Consider the following 17,174-nt stretch of genomic DNA (forward strand, 5'->3'; position numbering starts at 1 on the left):
GTAAAATACGTATTGAATTCAAGCGAATTAATCTGTAGTTTAAATATAAACTTCAAATCTGGTTCGTTTCACGTTTAGTTTACGCAAAAAAATGAGAGATTTTCGTGTAAGGCTGCGAAGTTATAGAGCAACAAAGTAAGAAAAATGGCGAAATTTTTGCTACAACTTCTAGAATCGCACGATCAGTGTAATTTCGATGAATGAACGTTGAAGGTTTTGTTATTACGTTTCTCTCACGTTGATAATAAAGACACTACCTTATTTTCCCGAAACTGCGCCGAATGCCACCATAATTAAAATCTTCATGTTTATGTGATACTGTTGGTGGCGCGAAACAAAGTAAATTGCCTTTTTGCAACCATTGCATGTTGATGAGGCCAAATATTCACGAATTCCGACGAAAAGAATAAAGTGGAATAATTGAACGAGTTGGAATTAAACAGTGGTAATTGTTTTCGGAGGTTTCCTTTTTTCTAAGGAATAAAAATCGAACTAAGTTTACTGAAAACTTTGGAATTGGGGAGACGGATTAAGAAATATGGGCGAAGTTTACGCAGCGTATAATACACTATCACACACCCTCGTTCAAAAAATGCTCTCTTGTCTTGTAGATAAAAATAGTAAACAGCAGAATGCGTAGATTTAGATTTCAATTTTACAGTAAATATGAATAAAGTACGTTACGGGAAATAACAAGGCACTGACATGTTTGCATGATATTGTGCACCCAGTAAAACTTTTTTAGAAAATAAATCAAATGTGAATTGTTATTTCCGAGAATAGTAAAATTGCGTTGTATTGAATAAGAGAGATTGACGACATTTTTCATCAACATGAAGCGTTTGCTTTGAAAAAACAAACCGTTTTACTTGAAATTATTTAATTAGTTGTTAAAAAATACAGTAGAGTTTCGCTGGACTTGACAATGTTTATTATTATAACAATTGTTTCACTGTGATTACGAAAAATTAATTCCAAATTACAGATGCGTTCTGTTAACAGAAGTTTGGCAAAAGACCAACAAAAATTTACTAGTCTAGCCACTTACCTGAGTCATTGTTTTTGAAAAGAACCAAACATGCTCCAAATAAAAATATTAAATAATTCATGCAACAAAAAAAACTTTATTTTATTTCGGAATTTTATTACAACTTGTGTGTGAATAAAGTATAAGGTTCTATTACATTTTTTCGAATTTAAATTACAAAATCAATATTTGATTTTAGCGTGACCTAAATTTTATTCAATTTCTTGCGCAAATTAATAAAGATGAGGCCTGTCAAGGTGTCACAACCAAGTGATATTTTTTAAAATATGGCTCGGATAAAATCTAGGACAAATTTATTCGGGTTCTATAAGTAATGCACACTCTGTATACATTATGTCTACACTTCATCAGCTGCAAGTTCCCTGGGCGATAAGTCACCACTGGCAAGTTCATCCGTTTCGTTGATACTTTTATTTATAACGTCTTTACTCTCTTCATTTTTATAACTTTCGTCATTTCCATCCACCTCAAACACCGTTGCCAATTTCTCGGCGATGGCCACGACCTAAAACACACTTTAAACTCCCTCCGGATCAAACTACGCCAGTGGCGTAACTTAAAATTTTTGCGCATAAAATTTGACCAAAAATTTTAAATTTTGTGAAAAGTTGGTATAATACACAGAATTAAACGCAAAATTTATTGGAATAAACCGTTTTGCTTTACAATTTTTAGTTTTAAAGTTATGACATTTTAATAAATAACCCGGCGCATCCACCATTTTTCAAATTAAAGTAGGCTTTTAAATGAGTTCTAGAGTAAGCTTTTGTTGTAAAAAAAATAGCGTAATACGTAAAATGAGCCTTAGAGTTTACTGGAACAAATTTTTGACTCTAGGACTTCTAGTTTTTAAGTTATGATTTTTTTTGTTAAAAAATTAAGTTTTCCTTTATGAAATGGCTAACCTCAAATTTTAAATTTTTGTGGAAAACTAATTAATGGCAATTGAAGAAAGCTAAATATTTCGGAAATTAATTAAAAAAAATCAAATTTTTGGAAAAATATTTTGGAAATTCCAATGCTTTCAGGGAAGATGAGGTAAACAAACACCACTGAAAGTATTTAGGGTAGATATTACCCTTGCCAAGAATTTCCCATCATACATGATTATTGCTTGATTTGAAGTCGAAGTTTTGGAAAAATTTAGACTTTTGTAGTTTTTGAATTTACATACTTTTTTAGGTCGAATTTTTTTTGCTGTACTTTTTATACCCCCTTTAAAATGCAATTTTTTACGTTATTTTTAGTTTTTGTGTAATATATTAAAAAAACAGCTAATATTTTTTATTAAAATTGCCCCGAATGTACTGAGTTACGCCACTGCCTCCTTAGCCTACCTCCTTCGAAACAACCCCATCCTGCAGCAAACTGTTAAATTTCTGAAACAAATCCTTTGCCTCCTCCTTCCGGTCCATCCCCGCCAAACAAACGACATTATTAACAACAATGACCGGATCGTCCGGAGCCAGAGCCATCGCCTGCTTGAAGGCCCTTTCTGCGTTCTCTCCATCGTTCAATTCAAATAAGGCACCTAAAAATTGAGCAATTTTTGGCAGGAAGGAAACTTCCCGCTACAAATTTACATCCTAATCCTGTGAAGGAATGAGGCACGTCTGGCCGCAGATTGACAGCAGCACATAAGAAGTTAAACGCAGATGCGGGCTGATAAGTGGCAAGATGAACTAAACCCAAGTTAAAAAGCACTCGCCAGTTTGTTGGCGATATCCATAAGGCCCGCTTCAAGCAGCTTATTGCCTGCAACAAACAACCGACTATGTAAATTTAAACGAAGGATATAAAATAAATTTGGGAGTGGGCGCACAAAGGAAAAAACCCACCGACAAAAGCTGCAACTTTTTACCAAAGGCACACACTTATTTCCGCGGCTATAAATACCAATAAGTAGGCAGATGCAGTGTAGGTAAGGATTATTAAAAGAATCAGAACGTTCCAGATGGAGCCATTATTACAGAAGGCTTAAAAACCACGGTGACTGCTTGGAAAAAAATCAACGAACACAATTCCAGTTTAATCATAACGGAGAGTTGAAAACTGCACTTTAATTTTTGTATTTGTTTGCAATTTTTTCGAAAAGTATTAATCAGAGTACAAAGTTTTTTTTCAACGATAATAGACTTAAGGGGGTTACGTCTAATAGTTCCGGCGTTATTGACCGATAAATGTCAAAAATATTCACTGTTCAAACGTTGATTACGGCATAACTATTCGAAAAAGTTGAGCTATTTTAATATAAACTTATGTAAAATTATCTGGGAAATCGACTGGTGTCGAGAAAATTGACAAATTCTCAATGGTTTTCAAGTCGTAATTTTTTTTTAATTTTTGCTTTGTTTGCAATTTTCGCAAAAACTATTAATCGGAGAACAATAATCTTTTTTAAAAAGAATAGAATATCAAAAGAGCTTTCCAACGATAATAAACATAATAAAGTTATGTCTATTAGTTCCGAAGTTATTGCCGGATGAATGTCAAAAGCATGTTGAAATATTCACAAAATCACTTTTCAAACACCGATTACAGCAAAACCATTCGAAAAAGTGGAACTATTTTAATTAAAACTTATGTAAAATGATCTGGGAAATCCATTGGCGTTGAGAAAATTGACAAATTCTCAATGGTTTTTAAGTTGTAATTTTTTTTTAATTTTTGCTTTGTTTCCAATTTTCGCAAAAACTATTTATCGGAGAACAATGATTTTTTTTGAGAAGAATACAATATCAAAAGAGCTTTCCAGCGATAATAAACATAATAGGGTTATGTCTATTAGTTCAGGAGTTATTGCCGCAAGAATGTCGAAAACATGTTGAAATATTCACACAAGTACTTTTCGAATGTCGATTACAGCAAAGCTATTTGAAAAAGTGGAACTATTTTAACACAAATGTATGTAAAATGATCTGAGAAATCGATTGGCGTCGAGAAAATTGACAAATTCTTAATGGTTTTAAAGTTGTGATTTTTTTTTAATCTTTGCTTTGTTTGCAATTTTCGCAAAAACTATTTATCGGAGAACAATGATTTTTTTTGAGAAGAATACAATATCAAAAGAGCTTTCCAGCGATAATAAACATAATAGGGTTATGTCTATTAGTTCCGAAGTTATTGCTGGATGAATGTCGAAAATATGTTGAAATATTCACACAAGTACTTTTCGAATGTCGATTACAGCAAAGCTATTTGAAAAAGTGGATCTATTTTAACACAAATGTATGTAAAATGATCTGGGAAATCGATTGACGTCGAGAAAATTGACAAATTCTTAATGGTTTTAAAGTTGTGATTTTTTTTTAATCTTTGCTTTGTTTGCAATTTTCGCAAAAACTATTTATCGGAGAACAATATTTTTTTTTGAGAAGAATACAATATCAAAAGAGCTTTTCAGCGATAATAAACATAATAGGGTTATGTCTATTAGTTCAGGAGTTATTGCCGGAAGAATGTCGAAAACATGTTGAAATATTCACACAAGTACTTTTCAAATGTCGATTACAGCAAAGCTATTCGAAAAAGTGAAACTATTTTAACATAAACGTATGTAAAATGATCTGAGAAATCGATTGGAGTCGAAAAAATTGACAAATTCTTAATGGTTTTAAAGTTGTGATTTTTTTTTAATCTTTGCTTTGTTTGCAATTTTCGCAAAAACTATTTATCGGAGAACAATAATTTTTTTTGAAAAGAATACAATATCAAAAAAGCTTTCCAGCGATAATAAACATAATAGGGTTATGTCTATTAGTTCCGAAGTTATTGCTGGATGAATGTCGAAAACATGTTGAAATATTCACACAAGTACTTTTCGAATGTCGATTACAGCAAAGCTATTTGAAAAAGTGGAACTATTTTAACACAAATGTATGTAAAATGATCTGGGAAATCGATTGGCGTCGAGAAAATTGACAAATTCTCAATGGTTTTAAAGTTGTGATTTTTTTTAAATTTTTGCTTTATTTGCAATTTTTGTAAAAACTATTAATTGGAAAACAATGATCTTTTTTGAGAAGAATACAATATCAAAAGAGCTTTCCAGCGATAATAAACATAATAGGGTTATGTCTATTAGTTCAGGAGTTCTTGCCGGAAGAATGTCGAAAACATGTTGAAATATTCACACAAGTACTTTTCAAATGTCGATTACAGCAAAGCTATTCAAAAAAGTGAAACTATTTTAACATAAACGTATGTAAAATGATCTGAGAAATCGATTGGCGTCGAGAAAATTGACAAATTCTTAATGGTTTTTAAGTTGTGATTTTTTTTAATTTTTGCTTTATTTGCAATTTTTACAAAAACTATTCATCGCAAAACAATGATTTTTTTTTGAAAAAAATAGAATATTAAAAGAGCTTTCTAACGATAATAAACATAATAAGGTTATGTCTATTGTTCCAAAGTTATTGCCCGATGAATATCAAAAACATGTTGAAATATTCACACAATCACTTTTCAAACGCCGATTACAAAAAAAATATTCAAAAAAGTAGAACTATTTTAATTTAAACTTATGTAAAATGATCTGGCAAATCCATTGGCGTCGAGAAAATTGGCAAATTCTCAATGGTTTTTAAGTTGTGATTTTTTTTTTAATTTTTGCTTTGTTTGCAATTTTCGCAAAAACTATTCATCGCAGAACAATGATCTTTTTTGGAAAGAATTGTAAATCAAAAGAGCTTTCCAACGATAATAAACATAATAGGGTTATGTCTATTAGTTCCAAAGTTATTGCCCAATGAATGTCAAAAAACATGTTGAAATATTCACACAATCACTTTTCAAACGTCGATTACAGCAAAACCATTCGAAAAAGTGGAACTTTTTTAATGTAAACCAACGTAAAATAATCCGGGAAATGGATTGGCGTCAAAAAAATTGCCAAATTTTCGATGGTTTTTAAGTTACAATTTTTTTTTATAATTATTGCATTGTTTGCAGTTTTCTCAAAAACTATTAATCGGAAAACAATTTTTTTTGAGAAAAATAGATTACGAAAAGTCCAATTATTTTTTACCTAAGTATATCAATGATCAAATATCTACCCCTAAAGCACGTTTTTCTAATTAGGCTACAGTTTTAAATTTTTCTAGATTTTTGAGTCCGCCATTCAAAGTAACGCCCCTGTAGCAGTTTAATGTTGAATTATTGATACTGATGATCTCAAATAAATTAAAAATTGGACAACTCTGTGTTAAAAAAATAATACAATAAAATTTCATGGGTTTTTCCCCTGGACCCATTCACCTACCGCCACATATTTTTGTTTAGAGTAGAAACACAGTCCAATGTTATTCCAAAGCGCCACCGAATTCGGCTCGTACGAAACAGCCACTTTGTATTTGGTCAAAGCGACATCGTGCTCATCGTGCGACTGAAACAAATCATCCAATAAAACTGTTTCCGCAATTTGGAGATGTATTACTTGAGTGATGCATCCGATCCCAAGTAGAGCTTTTGCACAAACCGGATCTAGAGCTAGAGCGGAACTCAATCGCTCGAATGCAAACTGTGTCTGCCCCAACTTCAGACACAAAAGGCCTGTTTCAGTCAGCAAGTTAACACTGTCTGGGCAGGATCTAGAAAGTGCGTTTTTTTAATATCAAATTCAGGATGCTCATTATGCCGTAATGTATTCATGCCGTTATTGGGAAACTTTTCGAACGTCTTACATTGATTGAAAACCGATATTTTTATGATCAGGCGGAGAAACGCCTGTTATCATAAGCAAATAAGAGGTGGAATTCTGGAAATAAATTTTACTGTCTGCGCCTAATTCGAGAAAATTCCGATGTTTACCTACGCAAAAAGTGCGTTTTCTACACGGTGTCAAGTTAAATGTGCAGACGCGAAACTGCGACATGAAACGGAAGTCGAATAAATTCATAAAATATGTATGCATCATCGCTGCCTCGTTTGAATTTTCCTCTTTCACGACTTCAAAAGTACGCCATATAAATTCAAATCAAACGCGCAAAGGCTTTTTTTAACAACAAATCTTGTGTAATTTTTTACTCACTCGATTGCAGCGTTACACACTGAAATGGCGCTTCGTAGATCACCTTCTGATGTAAGTATTTTGATGAGGAGCGAATAAGCGGCTTCGTGTTTCCCCAATTGGACAGCTTTGTGTGCGTATTCCTTTGATTTGGCTGTTTCGCCGAGTCTCATCAGACATTGGCCTTTGTGATAGAAAAGTCATGACTAGGAATGTGCTTATAGAAAAAATAATCCAGAGACCATTTTTTTTTTGGATAAGGGTTTACTGGCTGTGGAAATCAGGAAATCAAACACTGCGACAAGCAATTGAATACTTGGACAAAGTTTAATTGAAAAAAAAATCGAGAGTTTTGTTAATAAAATCTGATTAAAGGCAAAAATAACGCCACTTTCAAATCGAAAATACCTGAAAGTATTTCTGCTTTTAAACGTACGAAAAAAGCAAACTTCACGTTTTTTGTGACCAAATTTGTGATTTTTGGTTTATTTTTGGCGAAATTCCACGCTTTTCTGACTGATTTTTCGGCGTATTTAAGCGTTTCCGATGAAAAAAGCCAAGCCAAAGGCTCAGATTTTTTAAGTTAACATAGTAAACAGATTTACAGATTAGGTAAACCTTCAAGAAAAATAAATGATCAGCTCAAAAACGTGCTGAAAATCCAGAATAAGAGAAAGATTACATAATTTTCGATCTATTTTTGTGTTTTCTTAGCTTAGAATTGTTTTTCTGACTGATAAAAGTAATAAGGTACTGGGAAAATCTAAAAAAATAAAATTTAATGTTAGTTTCAATGCAACTTAGTAATTTTTCTGCTTATTTCAGATGACATTCCAAGAAGATAATGGTCGTTTTTTTTGCTGCCAAACTGGAAAAATATAATTTGCCGACAAAACTTTGGCAAATAATTTTGTTTTATTTAAAGATCCAATAATTTACGAGTACATACTTTCATGCATATTTAATAATAATAATAATAATAATAATAATAGTAATAATAATAATAATAAAATAATAATAATAATAATAATAATAATAATAATAATAATAATAATAATAATAATAATAAAAAAGGCTTTTATTAAAGAAGAAAAAAAATAATGTAAAGAGCCAAGGTCCAGCAATGCCATTCAACTTATCCTCTCTCAAAAGAAAACAAAACATAAAGTATGAAATAAAATCCCAAGACTACCTAAAAAATCATATACAGAATAAAAAAAAATTATATATTTTTTATAATTTCTTTAAAGTAATGTGAAAAAAGTACCTATACCTAGTATTCTTAATAATATAGAAGCAAAGTAAAAAACATTAATATTAGAAAAAATAACAAAAAAATAAAAAACAAAACAGCAAATGGACAATTACTAAAGTGATAATTATTTTAACTTTATCTGTTTTTTAAATAACTTTAGTCGCATTGACTTAAATGGTTTTCAATATTACTGTAAATGACAAGAGAATTGTATATAGATAAAGACTAAAGAACCTAAAAAAACAAGGCTGTATAAAATTTTTCGTGAAATACTGTAATTTTGAGTAAGCTCGTGATTTATTAATTTTTAATATTCATGGTATTTAAAACATGCGTTTTGGTTGAAATTTTTTTGGTAAAAGAATTATTATGGTACGTATCTTAAACAATTTTAATCGTTAAAAGCAAAACTGAAATTTACTTTCAACCCATTTAAAAGAATTCTAGAATCGGAACGAATGAGTCAAACAATATTTTTTCTAACAAAATAAAAAAACATTCTATTAGGTACTTTTCTAATAGAATCAAATAACGAATATACATATTCATGTTATAAAATTTATTTTAAGCATTTTTAATATTAATAAGTGATGTACAAGTCTTTGCAACAAATAATTATCCAGGCGCATCCACCATTTTTGCATTTTTTTTTAATTATTATTTTACTACTTTGAAACTAAACAAACATTAAAGTGATGATATATAGCATAAAGGCAAATAGTTTTTTCGTCAAAAGCGACGATCCAATCAAAAAGCGTTTTTTTATTAATTTTTTTTGGTTGTGTTAATTTGATTTTTAAAAAATTGGCCACATTCACACTCCTTATCCAAAAACACCGAGTGGATTTTAGTTTGTAATACAATATCTCGTACCAATATTGTAATAAATTTGCCAGTCGGGACAAGTTGACACTTTTTCAGCCTCCAAATACGCTTCAAGTGATAATCTGAACCTCCGCATTTCGTAACTGAAAATAATTAACTCACGAAAGAACCCGCAAAAAAGCACTCACAGGCATTTGCCGACTTGTTTGATGGCGTCTGCATTCTCGGGGTTCAGTTTCATGCAGGTCTGGAACGACTCGAGGGCCTCCTGAGTCTTTCCCTCCTCGCGCAAAATGATTCCCTAATTTTTATTCCACCATTCAAACTATCCAAAACTACTTAATTCCCTCTACCTGTTTAAAATACGCAAACTCGTTGCGACCGCCGCTTCGCTTGATTTCATTTTTAATCAAGTTCTTGCACTGTACAATTTCGCCCCTAACATGTTGGAAATGTATGAGCCAGTTTAATTTCTCTAAAGGATTAGGCTCAGGCATTTTGCTGGATTTTTGACGGCCTAAAATTATAATTACTACTCCATTAGCTCGCACTCGCATTTACCTGGGAAAGCTGAAATTTGCACATTCTCTTTTCCATTTGCTAAATAGCTCATTAAGGCGAGATTATGCAAATTGATAAAACGCAATGTTGTAAGCGTGGTTGCGTGGCTACCGCCGCCAATCAATACCAACGCATTTAAAATTATCACTTCATATTGATTAAAATTTCATACAGTTATAATGTTTGATTAATAATTAGTTAATAAAAAAATAAATTATTTAAATAAAAAAAAATTGAAGCGCGCCCGAATGACGACGCGCCCGAATTTCGGACAACTGTCAAATTTATTTGCCCAATCTGTCAAAAAAATCGTAAACAGAATCTGCATTTTTGCGGCTAATTATGATAACGTAGCGATTGTGCAAGTAGCCGAAGAACTGATAATTTTCGTCGCCGGACGTCCGTGTAAAAATGTCGCCCACAGACGTAACCACTGATGGGTTTTTAGCGCCTTTGTTATCCCATTAGAACACTATGGTTTTTGGCACAAAAAACGCATTAATGGGCACGAGGAAATGGATTCTGGCAGTTTTGGCTCGTCTTTAACCAAAACCCAACGCTTGATTTTAGGTTCGTTCGTGCTTATTTTAGTCGACGTGATTTGGGTTGCTTCCTCGGAGCTTACAAAGGTAGGTTCAAGGTTTCTACGGTAGTGATTCAACCCTTTTTTGTAGTTTATTTACAGCAATGAGACGTTCGAAAAGCCCTTTTTTTGCACATATGTCAAGACCTCAATGTTCGCAATCTACTTGCTGGGCTTTTTATTCTGGCAGCCCTGGAAGGACAATTGCTCGCGCCCAGCCAACTACATCCACGTGGACACGGAACAAGAAGACGAGAATTATTACAATGATACCAACACTACCAACAGCAGACTGAGCAACCCTGTCTACGTCCCGGTGAAAACCCCGGAACTCGACCGGAATTCGGGCACTGAAAGCGACGACTCCTCCGTTAGGTCTGTCCGTTTTAATAAGTTGGCCGAAGTGCGGCACATGTCGGAGACGGACGCCACGGAGGCCCTTCTGGCGCGGCTGTCCTACCAGGCCACTCTGAGGGCCGGGGAAATTGCCAAAAGGGCCGCTATTAAGCTTCCAGTGTTGCGAGTGGCGAAAATTTCGCTCATTTTTTGCCTTTTGGTGAGTGGGAAAATCGGGGGGAGTTTAATGGTTGGCTCCAGTGGTTTCTAGCCAACTACAGCTACCAAGTAGCTTTAGCTCAAACTGAGGCGGCAATGGTCAATGTCCTGTCGTCAACTTCCAGCTTTTTTACTCTAGTTTTAGCCGCTATTTTTCCTTCCAATCAGAATGATAAGTTCACGTTGTCCAAGTTTCTTGCCGTGTTGCTCAGTCTCTTAGGAACCGTAAGTATTGTATTTTGTTTTGTTCATAGTCATTAAATATCAGTGGGGGAGCCACCAGTTCACGGCTCAATGGCATCTACTTATTTTGGTTTGAATCTTCGCTAAATAAAACTTCCCGGTTTAGGAAAATTGCTAACTTTACTTTGTGTGTGATTGATTATTATTATTGAAATTAATGTCACTAATTTTAAAAGAGTTCTAAGTTTATATTTTTTGTTTGATGTTATTTATCAATGAGAATTGTCCTTATTTAAAAAAATGGTTACATTTTTCTCTATACATGTGAATAAAAAACGTTAATTATAACAATATTACATATGAAAAATTGTTTTTAACGCTCAAAAATCTTTTAAATTCGATTTTGATTCAAGTAAAAAAATTTTTATTGCTTTATCATAAAGAAAAAAAAAAGGATTACGTGAAAAATAACAGTCTAAAACACAACGTAATAAATTTATTTGTCTCCAGGAGAATACATAAATATGTACAACAATAATTAAAATTGCAATAATTACAATAAACATAAATGTTTCTTTACTACATAGGATAGAGAAATACAATTGGCTAATCTAAAATCCGAAATACCCCATTCTGAGCTCCAATTGGCAAAGTTCTGCTTAAATCGCAATAAAAATGGCAAAAAATTTACGAAACCATTTACAGACTTTGGTGAGCTTTTCGGACATTTCGCTCGAATCTAGCGTTCCATTGGGCGCTTTCCTCTCCCTCTTGAGCGCATTTTTCTACGCCACTTATTTAGTTTTCCTCAAGCGCAAAGTGGATCATGAGGACAAAATCGACATTCCTTTGTTTTTCGGTACTTCTTTCCTCCTTCTCGCACTCAAAAAATAAACGAGTCTGTCGCAGGTTTCGTGGGATTTTTCAATTTGATTCTCCTGTGGCCATGTTTCTTCTTTTTGCACTTTAGCGGACTGGAAGTTTTCGAATGGCCGTCGAGGCAACAAGTGCTGTTGTTGCTTCTGAATGGGGTCTTAGGGACCGTTATCTCGGAGGCTTTATGGTTATGGTGAGTCTTTTCACAAGGTGGTAAAGTTTTGTAAGAAATGTTTAGGGGTTGTTTTTTGACGTCCTCGCTGATGGCGACCATGTCAATGAGTTTGACTATTCCGATGACCATGTTGATGGATGTTTTTTTGAAGAAGATCGTCTATCCGTCTCTGTTTTACACAGGGAGTATTCCTATGGTGGTGGCGTTTTTTGCCGTCACTTTACTTTCGCATTACGACAATTGGGACCCTGTACTCGACGTTATACGCTGTGCCTATCTAAGTATTTGCCGACGAACCAGATTTATGCGGTAATTAGGATTCAAACAATTGTGGGTTTGTTTATTGGGGCAATTGTGAAGTTTCAGGTTTGCTGAAATGCCGTCGGAACAAACCGAAGCCTTGATTGGTATTAACAGTAATGAACATGAAGCGTAGGTTTAGTTGATTTTTTCTTGCTGTTTTTATACCTACTATGGTGCTTACAATTTATGTGATGATAAGATTTTTACTTTGTGATCTTTTTTATTTTTATTAATTCATTGTAAATATGCGGAGTTAAGGAAGTGTATTAAACGCACGTAATACGTTCAAAACAGTAACTAGACAATATGTTCTACAATTAATTAGTAGTATTGTAACTCGTTCAACTAGCATTTCACGATCTCATAGGTTTTTCACAACTTTCGATAAGAAAAAGTCTGTGTATGCATTCCATAGTTCTAAGCCATATATTTTTAATATAATGTGGAAACATGTGTAACATATTTTCTGACAAAAACGTGTTAGAATGTAAATATTATTGCAGAATAGAGTATATTATGAACGCACCTTGAGTGTTTCAATCTCCCGCCTTCCTCCTTGTTTCCTAAAGCACGTAACGCCGAAAACGTTCCGGCCCTCATTAATGCTTACGTGCCCCCAGTTGTGGAAATAAATTACACAAGGCCCTAATAATGCTAATAACGTACCGAATTACTTGTTAACACTTTTTGTAATAAATAAATAACAATAAACGGCCCATTTCGAGCTCGCGTTACTGCGACTGCCACCAAAACAAAACAAAAATCCCGACTTGTGTTGTTATTTATACGGCGTAATATGGCCGCCACAAGTACCATAAATTGTTTATTAATAATATTATTGATACAAATCTGCACAGGTGAGTTGTGTATCCACATTCCCTAAAAATCTACATTCGTTCGGTTTGATTTATTGGGATTTTTGATCCCCCCGTGTGTGGAGTTCGTGCCCCATGTTTGATTGGCCGTAGGTGAAGTGATCCAAAGGCCTGAGCTGAAGGAAGACGCCGAGGATGAGGACGACGAACTCGGCAATGAGCACAGCGCTTTACCTAAAAACCTGGAGACTTTTCAAGTCAATCAAAATCAGATAACAAACGACAATGTGAAGCGCTACAAATGCCACCTGTGTGACCCCCCGAATTGCTCCAACCCGACTGTGTGTTTCGACGCCATCCAGTGCTGGAAGTCGCGCGTTCGGGAAACGTCCGGTAACGAGGCTTTGGGGTGAAATTGAAATTGGCGACATATTTTATTTTTCGTGTTTTTAGGGCTAGAGACTGTGACTAGGGGCTGTACGAAAGAGACAGACCAATTGCCGTTCTTATGCCGTACTCCGTCCTTTAGTGGGCAACAGAAGCGACAAGCCAGCGGCCAGTTCCAGGTCGATTGCTGCACTGGCGATTTTTGCAACAAGGGGGATTTCCCCGAATTGCCGATTTTGTTTACCAAGAACATGACGATGCACTCTGACTCAGTTGATTATGCGCTCAAAATGACGGCCGCGATTCTGGGACCGGTCGTGGTTATTGGCACGTTGGGTGAGCAAAATATCACATAATACAAACAAAAAATGCATAAGGATTTCTATTCAAACCTGTAGAAAAAACTGCATTCAGTGACAAATTTAGTGCATTTATTGCTGCCTTTTTAAGCAAAATGGCAGTGGAGCACAAACAGCTAAATAAATTGATGGTTTTACCCTTTTAAGGCATTAAAATTACCACACCAACTACTGTAAATAAAATAAAAAATAATTTATTTTATCTATGTATTTTATCTTGGTTAATCTTTTTTTTTGATATTTAATAACTCTTATTTATCTCAGCAGTTGCACAGAAGTCAGCGTTTACTATTAAATACTTAATCTTTTTCTTTATTTATGCGATTTTTTCAGAATTTTTATCACAAAACAACATTTAAGCATAATCTTTTTGAAACATATTGTATGTTAAATCAAATCAAAAAGAATAAATCAAATGTTTATTCATTAACTTTATTCACACTGTTATTGACAATAGATAACATTTATTACCGTGAAAAAAATATCAGATCGTTAGATTTGGACAGTTATTTTATATTTGTTCGACTAAACTTTTTTTTAATTATTTTTAAAAAGTATTTTTTGGCATTTTTGTTTGATCGGGTATTTTTGTAAAGTTTTGTAATTTTTTTAAGTTTGAAAGATTTTTTTCTGAATAGACTCAGAAATGGGTAGGTATCACATTTTCTTTAAGTTTATATTGTTTGACGGAACTTATTTTTAAAGAGAATTGTTCTTAGTTGACTAGATAGTTAAAAAATGTCGTGTGTTTTAAATAAATTAGCCTGTCTTTACAAGGAAGTAGGTGGCGTTAAGTTCTTTTAAGACACTAACTAGATAGAAACTTCAGTAATTTCAGCAAAAGCATTTTACATTATTTTCAGTGGATTTCAAAAATTAAACGACAGTTTATTCTTGAAAGGTCTGAAACGGAATAGTTGTTATCTTATCGCAATTGTAGTAATGCTAACGAATGACAAAATTGATTTATGAAGGTTTGAATTTAAAAGTTATATGACCAATGTAATTCAAAGTCAGACACCACTTTGATTAGAAATATCCCCCCAGGTGCCATCGTTCTTTACTTAATGCGACGCATTCACCAGCGCCGATTATGCCTCGAAAGTCGTCTGGATCCTGATACGTATTACGCTTCTGACGATTTGTTGCGAGCGACAGCTGCCGGCGACAGCACCTTGCGCGAATACCTTGAAAATTCTCTAACATCGGGGAGCGGTTCTGGTCTCCCTCTCCTCATCCAGAGAACAATGGCAAAACAAATTTCCCTCGCTGAATGCATCGGAAAAGGCCGATACGGCGAAGTCTGGCGAGGCATTTGGTTCGGGGAAAATGTAGCCGTGAAAATATTTTTCTCGCGAGACGAGGCCAGTTGGAACAGGGAAACGGAAATATACAGGTTGGTCCTCGCAAATTTATTAGCCATTTTTTAAATAAAACACTATTATTTCAGTACAATTTTGTTACGGCACGAGAATATTTTGGGGTACATTGGTTCGGACATGACGTCTCGTAATTCCTGCACTCAGCTATGGTTAATCACCCATTACCACCCATTGGGCAGTCTTTACGACCATCTAAATCGCACCACACTCACCCATCAACAGCTACTGCGTTTGTGTCTTTCGATTGCCAATGGGTTGGTGCACCTGCACACAGAGATATTTGGGACTGAAGTAAAATCACACACTTGATCGTAACTACTAAATTACGTTTAATTATTTTTTAAGGGAAAGCCAGCCATCGCCCACCGCGATATTAAAAGTAAAAATATTCTAGTAAAAAATAATGGGACTTGTTGTATAGCCGATTTTGGGCTTGCGGTGACGCATCAACAAGCCACTGACCAGTTAGATATTGGTTCCAATCCCAAAGTTGGGACGAAACGTTACATGGCCCCAGAGGTTTTAGACGAAACGTGAGAGTTTCATTTTATTGTAGTTTATTTCAAGACATTTCTTTGTAGGATACGAATGGATTATTTCGATTCGTTCCGTCGAGCTGATATTTACGCCCTAGGGCTTGTCCTGTGGGAATTATGCCGAAGGACAGTAAGTAATGGGATAGCGGAGGATTATAAACCGCCTTTTTACGACGTTGTGCCCAATGATCCCAGTTTTGAAGACATGAGGAAGGTTGTGTGTGTGGATCAGCAACGTCCGAGTTTACTTAACAGATGGGCTAGTGATCCGGTTTGTATTTTTTTTTAATATTTAACTAACTGTACTTAATTTGTAAGAATTCGAAAAAAAATAATTTTTTTCGTTTGAACACTTTTTAGATATTGAGCGTTATGGCCAAATTAATGCGAGAATGTTGGCATCACAACCCCAACGTGCGATTACCAGCGTTGCGAATAAAGAAGACGATATTAAAGCTATGTAGCGGTGATAATTTAATTAATTTGGATGATAGTATGGAAGTTTGTGTGTGACAATCTGAAACGCATCTGTTTTAATGTTATTTTATAGTCAAGGGCTAGTTTTTAATCCGTGGCGATTTTAAATTATTGTTGAACATTTTATCATAGGATATTATCGTAGGACTAATTTTTCTTTAATACTTCTTCTTTATTTAAGTATTATAATTCATGTGCCAAATTGATTTTGCGTGGAAGTGTGGGAGGACACCAGTATTATGATTTTATGGTTTTACTTGACACCAAAAATTCGAAAATGGGTGGAACAATTTTGTTGAAAGTGCCATTTATTTTACTCTTACTTTCTTGATTTTAACGCAACACGTATGGTGACATTTTTACATGCTCAATTTAACTTAAACTCTTTATTTTTTCCCCAAATGTTGCCGTAGGTGTTGATTTGGTATGGAAATCTTATATTGTTGTAAATATATTTCAAATGTTTATATCTTGACGTCATATCTGTTCATTGAAACTGCTGGAATTAGGCTTTTATATTCCACTAATTCTATCAGTTTTTAGTGTTATTTTTTAATAAATTCTAGTAACAGATTCATATCAATTTGTTTATCAATTGATTATAAATATCCGAGAGCTCATTCGAATCATAATCAATTTTTTATTGCATTTTTACGTTAAGTTGTCATCATTAGTATTTATTGTTCGTTTTATTCATTTGTACATACACTCATTGATGTTCTGTATCCAAGAATAACATAAGCAATACATTTAGTTTTTATTTGCACGCGATTTGTTTATTTTCCTCCCAAAAATAAAAAAACAGGTAAGTTTTTATTAATCAACAGTTGATAGCCAATCAGAT

General features: G+C 34.0%; 3 protein-coding genes across 4 annotated transcripts; 2 read left to right on the plus strand and 1 right to left on the minus strand.

Moving 5' to 3' along the window:
- Window positions 1-1,104: 1,104 nt before the first annotated feature.
- On the minus strand, window positions 1,105-9,869 carry BBS4 (Bardet-Biedl syndrome 4). The gene is made up of 10 exons (XM_015981317.2): window positions 9,700-9,869; window positions 9,492-9,655; window positions 9,327-9,439; window positions 9,187-9,281; window positions 7,080-7,242; window positions 6,486-6,639; window positions 6,312-6,434; window positions 2,632-2,803; window positions 2,386-2,579; window positions 1,105-1,553 (listed from the first exon to the last, which is right to left on the minus strand). Exons 1-10 carry the CDS (start codon window positions 9,749-9,751, stop codon window positions 1,386-1,388), a joined length of 1,398 nt encoding a protein of 465 aa, XP_015836803.1. The 5' UTR covers window positions 9,752-9,869; the 3' UTR covers window positions 1,105-1,385.
- Window positions 9,870-9,963: 94 nt separating this feature from the next.
- On the plus strand, window positions 9,964-12,899 carry Slc35f5 (solute carrier family 35, member F5). 2 transcript variants are annotated; one of them, XM_008201896.3, is made up of 7 exons: window positions 9,964-10,328; window positions 10,374-10,838; window positions 10,880-11,062; window positions 11,726-11,879; window positions 11,930-12,089; window positions 12,135-12,380; window positions 12,432-12,899. In XM_008201896.3, the coding sequence occupies exons 1-7, from the start codon at window positions 10,215-10,217 to the stop codon at window positions 12,505-12,507; spliced, it is 1,398 nt and encodes a 465-aa protein (XP_008200118.1). In that variant the 5' UTR covers window positions 9,964-10,214; the 3' UTR covers window positions 12,508-12,899. The 2 variants fall into 2 exon arrangements, with proteins under 2 accessions (XP_008200118.1, NP_001164081.1); NM_001170610.1 differs by having other exon boundaries at window positions 10,004-10,328; window positions 12,438-12,507.
- Window positions 12,900-13,164: 265 nt separating this feature from the next.
- sax (saxophone) lies at window positions 13,165-17,075 on the plus strand. The gene is made up of 8 exons (NM_001170609.1): window positions 13,165-13,231; window positions 13,343-13,582; window positions 13,643-13,912; window positions 14,983-15,331; window positions 15,386-15,608; window positions 15,663-15,850; window positions 15,899-16,124; window positions 16,214-17,075. Exons 1-8 carry the CDS (start codon window positions 13,171-13,173, stop codon window positions 16,364-16,366), a joined length of 1,710 nt encoding a protein of 569 aa, NP_001164080.1. The 5' UTR covers window positions 13,165-13,170; the 3' UTR covers window positions 16,367-17,075.
- Window positions 17,076-17,174: the final 99 nt, after the last annotated feature.

Source organism: Tribolium castaneum, chromosome 3 (assembly GCF_031307605.1).
Source record: "Tribolium castaneum strain GA2 chromosome 3, icTriCast1.1, whole genome shotgun sequence".
NCBI classification, from domain to species: Eukaryota; Metazoa; Arthropoda; class Insecta; order Coleoptera; family Tenebrionidae; genus Tribolium; species Tribolium castaneum.

Bases quoted from the DNA above. Each gene is read 5' to 3' on its own strand.
- BBS4 (XM_015981317.2), bottom strand. From the start codon at position 9,751: ATGAGCTATTTAGCAAATGGAAAAGAGAATGTGCAAATTTCAGCTTTC. The intron at 9,656-9,699 runs GTAAATGCGAGT...TTATAATTTTAG, and splicing joins GCAAATTTCAGCTTTCCCAG to GCCGTCAAAAATCCAGCAAA. The intron at 7,243-9,186 runs GTACGAGATATT...TCTATCACAAAG, and splicing joins GCAAATTTATTACAATATTG to GCCAATGTCTGATGAGACTC.
- Slc35f5 (XM_008201896.3), top strand. From the start codon at position 10,215: ATGGATTCTGGCAGTTTTGGCTCGTCTTTAACCAAAACCCAACGCTTG. The intron at 10,329-10,373 runs GTAGGTTCAAGG...CCTTTTTTGTAG, and splicing joins CTTCCTCGGAGCTTACAAAG to TTTATTTACAGCAATGAGAC. The intron at 11,880-11,929 runs GTACTTCTTTCC...AGTCTGTCGCAG, and splicing joins CGACATTCCTTTGTTTTTCG to GTTTCGTGGGATTTTTCAAT.
- sax (NM_001170609.1), top strand. From the start codon at position 13,171: ATGGCCGCCACAAGTACCATAAATTGTTTATTAATAATATTATTGATA. The intron at 13,232-13,342 runs GTGAGTTGTGTA...GATTGGCCGTAG, and splicing joins ATTGATACAAATCTGCACAG to GTGAAGTGATCCAAAGGCCT. The intron at 16,125-16,213 runs GTTTGTATTTTT...AACACTTTTTAG, and splicing joins ACAGATGGGCTAGTGATCCG to ATATTGAGCGTTATGGCCAA.